The sequence below is a fragment of the Hyperoodon ampullatus genome (assembly GCF_949752795.1).
Source record: "Hyperoodon ampullatus genome assembly, chromosome: X".
NCBI lineage: Eukaryota > Metazoa > Chordata > Mammalia > Artiodactyla > Ziphiidae > Hyperoodon > Hyperoodon ampullatus.
This window is the reverse complement of record NC_136913.1, coordinates 6,905,041-6,919,162: the sequence shown is the minus strand read 5'-3', so window position 1 is coordinate 6,919,162 and position 14,122 is coordinate 6,905,041. Positions and strand designations below refer to the sequence as shown.

The 14,122-nt window shown below is 52.7% G+C and overlaps 1 protein-coding gene across 2 annotated transcripts in view; it reads right to left on the bottom strand.

Annotated features, from left to right (window-relative positions):
* Positions 1 to 4,075: 4,075 nt before the first annotated feature.
* The window catches only part of TBL1X (transducin beta like 1 X-linked), a gene marked incomplete at its 5' end in the record, with an annotated part of 51,560 nt that continues 41,513 nt past the window's right edge, over positions 4,076 to 14,122 (bottom strand). For both annotated transcript variants that reach the window (XM_079728258.1, XM_079728257.1), the window contains 5 exons: positions 4,076 to 5,727; positions 6,681 to 6,782; positions 8,502 to 8,667; positions 10,418 to 10,545; positions 10,933 to 11,007. In XM_079728258.1, coding sequence (XP_079584384.1) covers positions 5,701 to 5,727; positions 6,681 to 6,782; positions 8,502 to 8,667; positions 10,418 to 10,545; positions 10,933 to 11,007 — 498 coding nt within the window. In that variant the 3' untranslated portion in view covers positions 4,076 to 5,700. The remainder of the gene's footprint in view (positions 5,728 to 6,680; positions 6,783 to 8,501; positions 8,668 to 10,417; positions 10,546 to 10,932; positions 11,008 to 14,122) is intronic.

Below are 14,122 nucleotides of genomic sequence, written 5' to 3'. Positions count from 1 at the left end.
CCAAGCCTGGTTCTCCAGAGATGCCCCCGAGGCGCTCAATGTCCTCCTCACCCATTCTGTTGGCTTTACATTAGCCACAGTCAGGTTCAGAGTTTGCACCTGAGAACCCAGGCTGCTGTGAGTGTCTGGTTAAAGTGACCTCTCTCAGTAGATGGGGTGTCAGCATTGCAGCTGGCAGGGTGGTTTTGATTGGGATGGAGGCAGACTGAGACGGTGAGTGGATACCTTCACGGGACTACATGCCACGCCCTAAGCTACACCTGGGCACTGGGGACAGAAATGAGCATCAGAGACAGAGATGCTATCAGTCACTCCTCCGGGGAGTAACAAACAAACGAGCACAGCAGATCACGACAGACCACGCCTGGCCTTAAGCAATTTCCCTGTAAGGCTGGCTGCTGCAGGGGCTGCTGTTATTGTTTTGTAGACGGTAGCTGGGACGGTAAGGGGAAAGACCTAGGGGAGAGGAACCGATGGTGATGGGAGATGGGAAGGTTCTTAAAAAGGGGAGGGAAATGGGACCCAGAGCCAGGAGTCGGGATGTGACAGGTGTAGCTGGGAGTGTAGCTTGGGTGGGAAGATAAGCCTGCTCGGATCAGGTGGCTTCTGTTTGATTTCAACTTATTGGCCAGTTTACCACACCTTAAGAAACGTTTAAATGAAGCTACTTATTCCCCCTATTCCAAAGATACCCTCTTCGTTGTTTACAGTTGTGTTTCTGGTGGCGTTTCTCTCAAGAACTTTGCTCGAGGGTAAGGATATTCCTAATAGGAGACCCTATCCCCCAGAGGATTAACTTCAAGTTTTAGGAGAAGGCAATACTGTAACAGTCCCTGCTTCCTTCCACCATGGGTACCCCCCTGCCCGCCCCCCACCCCGAGGCTCCCCACGCCCTCCCGCATCACGGGTCCCCTCCCCGCGACCCCCCACGTGGTCCTCCAGGTGGAGCTGCTGTCTTCCTTTGCTTACCTTGCAAATGGATGAAGACACTTGGGAGAAAAAGGAGCCAGACTGGAAGAAAAAAACAAAAAGAACATTCCACCCAATTCTGAGTCTTTTTGTAAGGGTACGTTATCTGCTTCCCACCCTCTCCCAGCCCTTTCCATGCATCTCACCAAGTGATGTCCAGGCTTCCACCAACAGTGAGCACCACCAGCATCCACAGGTGCACAGAAACCTTTCCGTGAATATAGAGAACACCTCAAAGGCCCTTTAGGAAAAGCACCCAGATGTGGGCAGTTGAAAAAAAAAAACAGGTCTCTGCGCCGTGAGGGGAAACTTGGATTCCCGAAATAAAGTGGGAGCCTCAACGGACAAAACATTTTTAGAATCACTGCAGCAATGGGCACCATGCATCTGAAGATGAAAGTTGGACAATCTGGATTCAACCCAGTTTCCTTCACAGCACGAAGAACCCCCTTCGAAGCTATGACTATGCCACCAGCATCGTTACCGAAGCCACCAAAGCCCATGTCCCACACGCATCCACCCCGGGAAGCTCTGCCCAACGCTGTGCAAGCCCACTGTGTTTGCTACAAAGGTCTCCCCGGGGCCTCCCCGTGGCTTTAGCAGCAGGGCTTGGGGTGCTCGGAGCTTCACCCCAAATCCACCATGTGGGAACACGCTTGGTCAACTTGGCAAGACTTAAAAAAGAGAAAAACAAAACCAGGCAAGGCTGAACCCCAGACAACACCGGGGCAGAGAGAGGAAGGGAGGGGCCAGCCCCTGGCTCTGTTCCAGCCCAGGATCAAGTTGGGGTTAGAGGAAATGGCACCACGCCCTTCTTTTGTGACTCACGTGTACAGCCAAACGCAGCCCGTCTCGCTGCGTCTGCCTACCACGGGGACAGCGGTTCAATTCAATTATGTCACATCCGTCCACTGATGAAAGTGGCATCATTGGGAACACCTGGCCAGGGCTGGCACGGAGCAGACTCCGGTCCACGTTTCCAGATGTCTGTGTGCATCGTGCCCGGTGTCCGCTCACCAATATCCACCACCTTAGGTTCTGCTAACTACTCAAAGCTCACCCTTGAACTGCAACTCCCAGCAAACCAACCCCACTTGACAGGAGAAAATTCATCCGCTTTGACTTTCTAAAACAGCCAGCCTGAAACACAGCAACACAAAGGAAACGTACTAAAAAGCACGCTCCCTTTATACCGTAACGGGGCAGCTGACCCTCCTGCCGTCGCGACCCCGAAAGCGGCCCTCCCGCTGTTCTCTGCTGGAGAAGACACAGAGCTCCGTCTACGCTCAGGGGTGTCAGCGTGGGCCCCAGAGGTGCCGGCCAAGACGAAGAAAGCACACCCACCAAGTTCTCTATCAAAATAGAGCAATTTATTCAAGACACTGAATATGATCTGTTGATTCTCTCTTGGAACGAATGAGCTACGACGCACAAGGTGATTCTCCTTCTGGGAGCGCGTGAGGGTGAGGGGCGGACGGAGAACGAAACGGGGGCCGTGTGGATGGAACAGAGCCTGGAAAACGCGGGCAGGAGCACATCTGGCTGCACGTCTGACACAGACAATAAAAACCGCAGAAGCCAGAATTCACAACCTCAGTGAGCGGCGGAAGGAAAGATTCTGCATTTGACAAGAAACACGACAAAAAAAAAAAGGTGGAACAGAAGGTTAAGAGAGAAAAATTACAAGGAACAGAAGCAGACCCTTATGTTTGACAAAGTGCACTTCACTCGGCTCCAAGATCTATTTTTAGAAAGACAAAACGAGCGTCGCGTTCTGGGTGTCATGTGGGGTCAGACGTGCCCCGTGGGGCCGCATCCCTTGCCCAGGTGTGCGCAGAATGAGTTCTCAGTCACCGCAAACCCAACCGAAAATTCCGGGGAGGATCGCTGTGTGACTCCTGCTTTCAGAATCAAGGTCCCATTTGGTCACTGAGACTGAGGCATTGACTTCCAAGTGTTAGAAGCTGTAAACGACGTCCAACGCTAACACGAGCCACGGGGCACCGATGACAGGGATGTGTCCGCTGAGCGCTGGCTGGCACGGTGCAGCTGGTGGGCAGCGTCTGCGGCTCAGGGCACGGCTGCCGTCCTGCTGAGAGTGGGAATGGGGTTCCAGGCGCGCTGGCTGCCTCGTCTTGCCTCCCTGGGGCCCCTGGGAGGCCCCTTCTCAGTGGCCGGCCGAGGACGCCAGGAACGCGGATGGTCTGCCTTCCTCAGCCTCAGGTCACTGCCAGGCCCGGGATCAAGCCCCCGTGTCAGGGGCCTCACAGCCCTCGGCTCCAACCCGGCAACTCCCAACTGCTTCAGATTTACCAAGAGGCTAAAGTCAGCACTTGGAGACCCTGGGTACCGACCGTCCAGTGAGGATCGTATCGTGAACCGACTGTCTTCACCCGTCAGCAGGCTTTGGCTTGTCAAACACAAACTGTGTCCTGACCCTGGACAGCTGATGTCTGTAGACGTGACCCATTTTCATCAGGTGAGGGGGTCCGGATGGTGCTCGTCTAGATCCCCCCAAACTGCACCTCAAACCCAGTAACTTCTCGGTGGCAGGCAATTACCAGTGTACCCGGGGATGTCTGCCATCTTCACAGATGGCAGTGGAGACTCCGGAGAACGCTGATCTTCTTAGAGGCCAAGCGTTTAGGTAACAGATCCGGAATAAAATGCTCGACTCATACGTGAACAGAGCGCTTGTTGGTCTCCTACAGACGGGGCCTGAAGAACTCACAGATCCATGGAGGCCCATTAACGATCCGAGAAAGATGAATGCACGCTGGCTTTTGGGGCTGGTCCCCGGACAATCCAAGTTTTGCAGGAGGGCCTGGTCTGCTCTGCCCGTTAGCTTTTGCCTCCACGGACAGACAGCACCCTCAAGTAACCACGGGCCTTGTTGCTGGAACACACACACGGCTGTACCCTGCCTGCCGCCAGCCCCCCGGGCCCGGCCCCCTGACCCACCCCGGCCTCTGCCTGCAGGAAGACAGATGAACCCAGAGGCCCCGTGTTCCGCGGCTTCCCCCGCTGCTAATTGAAAAGATGGGTCAGCGTCGGGTTATGACAACAAAGTACAAAGGTCACCGGATCCAATGAAAGGAAGCTCCTCCAGGAACACAAAGCCATGTTTAATTTTTTAAAAACAGTAAAAAGATTCATTATTACAAAAGGAAAACCTTGCTCCTCCTCCGTGGCAAGAGGAAGAAACTATGAACAGGACAGAAATGATTAGTGACACTCTACCTACGGAATTCACCTTCAGGACCGAAAACCTCTCTCCCTGTTCTTTTTTGTCGTTATCAGACCCAGTGAGATCCTGGAGCCTCTCCCGTCAGCTGCGCAAGGACCGGCCGAGGTGCTCTTGGTGGGGGGACCACAGGTGGCCCTGTGGCCTGAACGATGCCAGGCGGCATCCTGCCGAGTGGACGGCTGGGATGGCCCCTTCAACACCGCTGGTCCTGGGAACGCTTCTCGGCTCCGAAGGCACGCTTCTCCGGGTCTCTCCTGCCGGCTACTATACGGTCCACACACCCTGAAAAATGCCAGGGTCGTCTTCGAGCTGGAAGGGCCCGGATTTTCCTCTGTGGCCGTAGGAGAGCCCCAGCGCCGACCCCAGAGCTGGCCCCCTCCCACAGAGTCTTTACTGCCTCGCGAGAAGCTGAAGGTAAAGGGAACAAGCCACCTCAGACCCTGCCTGTGTCTTCCTAAACTTTATTTGTTTTTAAATATGAATCACACAAAGCTCTCTATGTCTGATGGCCATTTTAGGATTTTAAAATTGTTTTAACATAAAAATATTTTTTTTTCTCCAAAAATACTCTGGGCTCTTTCTCTTATAAGTCACTTTTTTTTTTTCCTCCTGTAGAAAGTCCCCCTGCCCTGCCTTCTTACATAAAGCACTTATTATGCGCCAAAAGTGCCCTTGAGACCTAAGATGGGAAGCAACTATGAGGAAAGGGGCGGAGAGAGTGTGGGGCGGGGAGGGCGAGAAAGCCCCGCCCGTCAGAGACTCTGTGAGGGGGTGATGCCAACCAAGACCACGAAGGAAGGGAGGAGGTGGAGGGGGCGGCGACATCAGCAAACAAGCAACAAACCCAAAACAGTTTCCACCTCAGACCCAAGGCCCCCAGACGACAGGATTCCAGCCCATAGAAAAACCACGGGACAAAGAGTCTAGAAAATAGAAAGTGTTGGGATTACAAAGTTGCCCGTTTCATCCGTACAAACTGGTCTTTGAACATCCTTGTGAGAGTAACTGTAGTGTCCAAATTTTGAGGAAAAAAAAAAAACAAAAACCCACCACATGAGGAGTTCCCCACCCCCATTTTGGTTTATCACAGCATTTTTTTCCTTTTTCTTTTTGGCACAGTTTTTTTTTTTTTTTTTTTTTTTCTTTCTTTTCCTCTCAGCCATCAGAGCCTGTTCTGGATGGGAACCAAACCGTGCACCGTCTAGCTGGTGGCTTCATGCTTCCCAGGCTGAACGTTCCAGGTGGAAACCATTCTTTCCCCCTTTTATATGACTGTGTGTATGTTTTTGTTTTAAACTTCTTGATAAAGATTACAAAAAAATAGAGACTCCTGTGGCCAGGGATGAGTTGATTTCAAAGTACACTCTAAGGTCAAGTTCGTACAGTTTTGGAGCTGACAGAATTGTGTTTGAATAGTGCTACAACCCCACACATTCACTGCTGGTCCGTTAGAATTCTCTTCTTGTTTCTAAAATATTTCGTGTTTACTTTCGCAGATCTAAGACACACACCTGGAAGGGAAGAGAAAGCTCCTGTTATCTTGAGACACGACACAAGACGCCTTTAGAGCAGAGGATGGCAAACGGCCCATGGACCAAATCCAGCCTGCCACCCACTTTTTACAAGGTTTTATTGGTACACAGTAGAGAGGGTTCAGAGCATCTCTAACGACAGACTAACATCTGAGCATATGACCAACCAACCCCAGGCAAACAGGACAGAGGGGAATAGCCAGGTCGAGGGCTATGCTAGGAACTAATGGGGTGGCCACAGCCATCGGCGGGTGTCACAGACCAGACACCAACATGGCAGGGCAGAGGGCAAATCACGCCTGAGCACACATTTGGGGGCCGGGCTGACATCTGGCCAGCCAGCCCACTGCCACCTGCCCTACAGCTCATGGCAATTCCAAGTGCAGGCATGAATCCAAAAGCTAGACATCTTAGGGGAACAACATAGGGCCACTGGGACCCCGGAGACCCGTGGAATGCAAAGTCGGGCCTTTATCACCCGAGGGCCCAGCAGGCTGGGAGCCAAGACAGGACCAAGTTTCTCAGCCTCGGCACCTGCGCTACTTGGGGCTGGTCACGTCCCTCCTGTGGGCATCCCGTGCACTGTAGCAGGTTCAGCAGCAGCCCTGGCCTCCACTCACCAGATGCCAGTAGCCCCCCGACCAAAGCAGTGGCAACCAAAATGCCTCCAGACATTGCAGATATCCTCCAGGGGCAGAATCACCCCGGTCGAGGACCACCAATTTCACCGAGAAAACGTCATTCAGTAAGTAAGAGAGACGGCTGCTCCCAGAGGCGGTGCCAGCCCAGAAGTTTCCTTCACCAACACACATTGGCTGCGGCGCTCGGAGGCCACCACAGCGCTGGAGGCCCCCGCGGGTATCAGGGGTCTGACTTTTCGTGTCTCCACCGCCGAGCCCTCCGCCCCCCAGGAAACTACGGGTGCTGCTTACGGAGCCGTCCGACGCACTGGCGCCCACTTTGTCCCCTCGGGCGTTCCAGCACACCTCGAAGATGCCGCCGGTGCCTCGGTAGCTGTGGACGAGACTTCCGCTCTGCAAAGCAAAGCCACCGTCACTCGCGATGCAGACCGCCGACGTGGACCCCCAGGGTGTCAGCACAGAAACTTTCAAACAGAGAAGCTAACGGAGTTTTCAGCGGCTGTAACGCGCCTCTCAGACCTGCTGCCACGTGGGGGCGTAGCTGACCTACGGCAGCCCGCGGAGTCGGCCTGAACATGCTGCAGCCGAGGTCACGCCTCCCAGGGGTCATTCCCGGGGGCCAGCGACTGAGGGTGGCAGGGGAACTGAGGCAGCCGGGGAAGGAGCAAGTCAACAAGGTCATGCGCGTCTTTATATTTAGAGGCGTCCATCTCACTGAGGACTAGAGAGACCCTCAACGTCTCAAAGAGTTCTGTGATTTATTAAAAAAAAAAAAAAAATAAAGGCGTAAAATGATTTAATGACTTGCTGACAGCAGCAGTTATCTAACTGATGATGTCATTTTAGAAATCCATCCATCACCATTTCCAGCAAAAGCTCCTGCTACGCGTTAATGTCTGTTTTCCGGGTGGCCTATCGGGGGCTCTGAGGCTGGGCTCGGCACCAGGCTGGCTCCACGCAAGGGCCACCGTCGCCTCTTGCTCGCCGAGAAGACATGAGCACGTGAGGCGGCTCCTGGGAAGCCTGAGGTCTCAGTGGACCACCCTCGGCCCCCCAACCCCGCCAGCTAACATGGCTCCCGCACCGCCTCCCTGCACCAGCCACAAGGGGGCGCGGGCTTGAGAAAGTACGTTCGTCCGAATGCCACCCAGGCCTAAAGGAATCACGAAGGAGCGTGGGAATAAAACAGGAGCGGGGGGACTTCCCTGGCGGTCCAGCGGTTAGGACTCCGCGCTTCCACTGCAGGGGGCACGAGTTCAATCCCTGGTCGGGGAAGTAAGATCCCGCGTGTTGCACGGGGCGGCCAAAAAATACAAAAACAAAAGACAAAACGAAACAAAAAAAAACTCCCCCAAAAACCAGGAGAGGAGAGGCCACTTCATCCATCCTGAGGCCACACAAAATGGATCGCTGGCTGTCTGCAGTGACCCCTCCCATAGCACATTTCTCTCTTCCATTAGCAGGAGACCCAAGAGCCCAGTATACTCAAACACCGTCTCCTTTTACTTCCGTGACAGCATAACCAACAGTGACATACCTGCCGCTACCCAAACATAAAGCACTTCCCTTCAAAAAATCAAAACGCCATGACAACAGCCAACGAATATTCCTCATGGTCCTTGATTTGTTCCCTGAAGAAGCTACAGGAGCTGGTGTGGAACAGAGGCGGTCAGGGCTGGCCTCACCCCGGACGGCCGTTCCCCCTAGAAAGCTCGGATGGAAGGACACTTCTGACCTAGACCTCAGTACCCACAGGGCAGCCTCTCGGGTAGGAAGATGACTGGGCTACGATTTTCCAAGGTGACTCCTCATACCCAAGAGAAGGAAGTGGCAGGTGGAAGGCTTACCTGCCAAGGACTCAGAAAAAGTAACGAGTCTATGGGCGTCCCTGGCGGGGAAGACCGACCGCCCACACGGAGCACAGGGCAGATGGCACTGGGTCTGGGCTCCACCCGGGGAGCTGGGGTTTGTGTCAAGGCTCCGCATCTGAGGTGAGGCATTCCTGAGCACACACTCATTCCCTGGTTGCTGTTCCGGGCGTGGGCCACCAAAATCATGACTGTGGGGGCGCTCTCTCTGGAGAGGACTGGGCGGTGGGAATCAGGGGATTACCTGCGTGTTCCAGATGTGCACACACTTGTCAAAGGAGCCGCTGGCCAAGTGCTTCCCGTCGGGGCTAAAAGCTACACTATAGACCGGTTCCTGGTGTTTGGTGAGCGTGTGGATGCAAACGCCCCGCTCCACGTCCCACAGTCGAACTGTAGAATCGAACGAAGCACTGGAAAGACGGGAGAGAAAACGTCACCACAACACACGCGGGTTCCCGACTGTTTCCCTAAGACGCGGCACGGGCAGCGGGCGCTGCCTTCCTTTCCTGGCTCTTACGTTTCGAGGGACAACAAGCGGGTACACTCTTCCTCTTCTAAAACGTGAACCAGATACACTGAAAACAAAGCCACGGTCGTAAAACACATCTTCTCCTTCTTTTTTTGGGTGCTGTTACGAGGGAGACAAATTGACATCCACACTCATTTGTCTGTGCGTTTTTCTAAGACATGAATGATATGTACTTTGGTATTCACTACGTTTTCTAAAGCGCTCCCACAACTTACAACACGACATCTATCGCTGCCAACTAAAATAATGCTGAGAGCCGTATTTGGGGAAATAGCAAACCGAGCGAGTACAGAATTAAAATATAATCGCATCCAAATACACAATCGCACTCCTGGGAGCTGCAAATTTTAGTAATTTCCAAATTTGAAAGAAGCGTACACAGCACAAAGATGCTTTACCCGGCGCTGCTTCTCTCTGCAGGGACTTACAGGCAGCAGCACGTCCCTTTATGCTTGGTAAGTAGAAGGATCGCTTACGCTCGTAATGGGTGCCACGTGATACACAGCACCTTCCAAGTTATAAAAAAAAGAGAAAAGAGAGCGTTCTGTATCCTAGACATTTAAGTGGATTTCAGGACAATTACTTGAAATAAGAGAGTAACGGCCTTCGTGTTCTTCTGGATCGGCCTTTCAGCTGATGTGGGACTTCCGTCCAGTGTTTTCTGAGAGACGGCCTGGGGTCGGTCCTTTCAGTAACACGAGTCCTTGCTGCCTGGCGAGGCCGCCCACCCCACGGCTACAAAGCAAAGACGGAGGGCTCTCCCTCATTGACAGGAGGGCCGTGCCACCTGCCACTTTGCCCCACAACCCTGTTCTCTGCAACTACACAGAACCAACCCACTGCTGCTTCCTGGCAGGGAGACATTCCTTCCCAGGCCAAACAGCTAAACAAACACCCACGCTTTGTTGCATCATGGGCTCCGGACCCCTAAGTAACCCGGAAATTCAGCCTCAGAATCTCTTTAGTTCGTTTTTCTAAAGGTTCCTGTTAAAATATCATACTGGGATCGGAACATTATATCCTGCATGGGGTCCGATGAGCACGGGGACGAGTCTGCTGACCGCAGGCTAAGTGATGTAGTTCCGCGGAGGCCACTGTGGGGACTTACAACCACTCTTCTCAATTCTGGCATCTGACTGACTAGCCACTCCTCTGCCTCCAATGCTGGTGTCTTGGTGGTGGTGGGGGGTCCACTGTATAAACCAGTTAGGTCAGATCTGGCTGCGGCTGGGGAGACTTATCACCATTCAGCATTCTCACCACCTGCAGCTCCGAGTTGAACCAAGTACACCAAGCCCAAGGTCCAAGCTGAACTGTTACCTTTCTCCATCAGGAAAGCAAAGTGCTGGGAGCCTGGACACATACTGATTCCTCCCACCAGCCTCACGGTGAAGACCGTCCTTACCTCGAGTTAGCCGTCACGTGATAATTTATATCTCGGGGCCCTTTCAAAATCAGCCGCCTCTCCATTTACTATGGAAAGGTGTAAGCACATTTGGAAGACAACTTGGCAATATTTTCTGGGCTCTCTGGATATGAATACCTTTGACCGGCCACATTGCTGGCTCAGCCACAGTGAGCAAGGCTGCTTTTAGGAACCGAGACTGGGCTGAGGGCTGCCTTCCCTTTACCTTGCTAGCATGATGTTGGAGTTTGGGTTGCTGGTGGCTGGCCCGGTGGGACTCCACTTTATGGTGTATATCTCTTTGCTGTGAGCTTGGAGGTCATGGACACACGTATCCTGCTTCATACTCCAGATCTAGAGAACACATTGGGAACACGGTGAGCAGCGGCTGCTTCTCCCACGGGGGCAGGTTCTCCACCACCCCTGCTGGGGGCATGCCTTAGGTTCCCGCCTCTGGGAAGCTCACGCCCAGCGGGGTGGGCAGCTGGTGGACTGGCCAGCAGAGGGGCCAGCTGAACACTAGGGGGCACCCGTGAGAGAGGCCGCGGGAAGGGCAGGATGAAGCAGTGAGGTCACTGCAGGACAGAGACTTTTGCCATTTGCCAAGAGGAAAGACGACAGGGGTGGGAACAGCGCTCGGAACAGAATAGCCAGCTGGGGGAGCGTGAATGTTAAGACCAGCACTGAGTACGGGGGGTCACCTGGGTTGGTCAAACGGCTCAGCCTTTTAGAAAGCTTTACCTTTAATGTCATGTCATCAGAGCAGGATGCTAGCAACATCCCAGAAGGATCCCATTTGATGGCATTCACCTCATTCTGGAAGAGAGCAAAGGGTTTCAAAAAGAAAGGCAGGCCTGGGAGCAGTAACACAACCTTCCAGCAGGGGGAGGGAGCGCACTGTCCTCTGCAAAAAGCCTACTTGCATCCACCCTGGAGAGAAAAGCACACACCCCAGGCCACGTGCGTATTCCCCCTTTCCTTACGCCGCCTTGCTCAGTGATACAAAATGCACAGCCGTGTGCCACACATAGCCAGCCACCCTCATCTTATTTCTCTAAGGAAAAAAAAAAAAATCACAACTAGGAAGGAAGCCAAATGAATTTACACAGAGTAAGGGCAGCACGTAAAAGCAGGAAGACCAGCAAGTTATTTTAAAGCTGACTTGGAGAGTCATTTCCCTGCTCACTATTAATACAACAGCTACCCGCTCTGTCTAAATCTGTCAGGACATCTCTCTTTTGGTGCTGAGTGGAGGGGGAGGAAACGTAAAGACGCAAGGTTACCCAGAGGGGTAACCCAGGCCCAAGACGATGTGACGTGAACACACACATGCAGGCGAGCACACGTTACCTGGCTATTTCCAGAGCAAACGGCCAAGTAAGCAGAACGCTGTAACTCGGCACATATGGAAAGCTCTAGCAGGCAGGCCAGTGTGCAAAGGGGACTGGGCGGAGGCACAGAAAGGAACAAGGCTGCAGGCGGCTTTCCGGTTCTGGGGGCCAGGGGACCTCGAGGCTAAATCCTGGAGGGCGAAGGCAAATGCTCCCGTGGGCAAGGGAGCCGCCTGCAGCTGAGTGGAGGCGGGGTGGGCCGGGGAGAGATGGCGGGAGCCAGCCGCCGGTCCCGGGCCTCCCATTTCCAGTAGGGGGACCGTGGAGCCCCGGCCCGTTCTCTCAGGCCTGCTGCTGCAGCCTAACAAGTAACTCATTTCACACTCATAATTAACTTCCCAATTAACTGCACGCTGCCAAGTGCTCTGGTCTGGATGACAAATGGTAATGGTCATGCTACTCGCTAAAGGCACTGAGTGCTGAACGTGCGAGACAGGGGGGGATAAGGCTGCGTCTGTGTTCCCTGTGGTACCCGAGGTGGAAGGCCCAGAAAACAGGGAGGGACTGGAACCTGCAGGACAAGGGGCAGGCCTGTGGGTGAGCCCGGGAGGTCGAGGCGGCCGGACTGAGCGTGTGCGCACAGGCAAGCGGACCCGGGAGGACACCGAGAGAAGCGGTGCCTGGTGAGAGATGCACACCAGGGACAAGGGCAGCGTGGGGGGCTCTGAGCGTAACTGCTGAGAACAGAACCCGAGGGTGCATCTCCGAGGGCCTGCCTGCAAGAGGGAGCTGGTGCCCACTGGCCGTCCCCAGGCGAGCCCTCTCCCATCTTCCGGGGTGAAAGTGGAGTTTCCTCTCCCTCCGTCTGCAGCCCAAGTCACAGTTCCCAGAAAGCATCCAGAAACGGCGCACGGGGTCTCGGGAAGAAATCAGCTCGACTACATTTAGCTCACGGCTTGTGTGGAATGGTGGGCTGCCATGGGACCCGTTTAAAGAGCCAGGTGGTGCGGGGCATGAAAGTCCCAAACGGGGCAGCTGGCAAGTCACAAAGATTTCCTACTAAAAGCTCGGGGACGGTCTAGGCGTAGAGGAGAAAGAAGTCGAGGTCAGAAAAATGAAAAAAGAAGGGTCTGTTTATAGCCACGACAAGACGTTAACAGGACAATTGGTCCCTGGGCTCTGAAAGAACCTTCTTTTGGAAGCAGGGACCTGTAAGGACAGAAGCTGGAAAAAGTGGGTATAAGGAAACAGGCAAGTGCCACGGACAGTGCAAGTTATGTCGGGTAAGTTAGTGGCAAGGGATGCCGTGAGCCAAAGGCGGGGAGCAGTGCAGGTGTGAGGTGCTCCCAGCCAACAGGTCTTCCAGGAGGACCGGGGTAGAGGCGGGGGCGCTGCACACCAGAGGGCTCTGCCAAGGAAAGGCTGTGAAGAGCCTCGTGGGCTATGCGGGAGAATCTGATGATACCTCCAGAGAACAAAAACGCTAGTGTGAAAAGACACACGCACCTCAATGTTCACAGCAGCGTTATTTACGATAGCCAAGACATGGGAGCAACCTAAGTGTCCATCAATAGATGAATGGATAAAGAAGATGTGGTACACACACACACACAGACACAGACGCACACACACACGGAATGCTACTCAGACAAGAAAAGAATGAAATTCTGCCACTGGCAACAACATGGACTTGGAGGGTATTATGCTTAGTGAATGAACTAAGCCAGACAAGTATCGCATGCTATCACTTATATGTGGAATCTAAAAAACTACAACAAACTAGTGAATATAAGAAAAAAGAAGCAGACTCAGAGATACAGAGAACGAGCTAACGGTGACTGCTGGGGAAGGGGGAGGGGTACGATGGGGGAGGGCATTAAGAGGTACAAACTATTATGTACAAATAAATAAGCTACAAGGATACATCGTACAGCACAGGGAATAGAGCCAATAGTTTATAACAACTATAAATAGACTATAATCTTTAAAAATGTGAATCGCTATGTTGTACACCTGAAACTTATGTAATATTGTAAATCAACGATACCTTGATAAAAAAGATTAATTCATTAAAAAAACGAATTCAGTGAGAAGTCAGCTGGTGTCTTGAGTTTCTTGGATTGAATGTTGATGTTTTCCACCCAATTTAGGAAAACTTGGCAAAATCATCGTGTCAAATAATTTTTCTGTTCCATTCTTGTCTTCTCTCTCCATTACACATATATGCTACAGTGCTTCACACTGTCTCGTAGGTCATTAAGCCTCTATTCATTCGTTCAATCTTTTATCAGTTCTTCAAATTGGCTAGTTTCTATGATCTCTCTTCAGGTTTACTAACCGTATTTCTGCAATCTCTCCACCATCCATTAAGATCTTCACTTCAGACGTTCTACCTCTCGATTCTGAGATTTCCACTTGACTGTTTTAAGAACAGTCTTCCTTCCTCTGCTACCCTTGCACATCTATTCACTCATTACAAGCAGCCTTTCCTTTATTTCCTCATAGAGTCTAATAATAGCTACTTTAAAGGCTTTCCCGCAAAATCCAACATCTGGCTCATGTGAGGTCACTTTTTTTTCTTTTTTTTTTTTAACACTGCC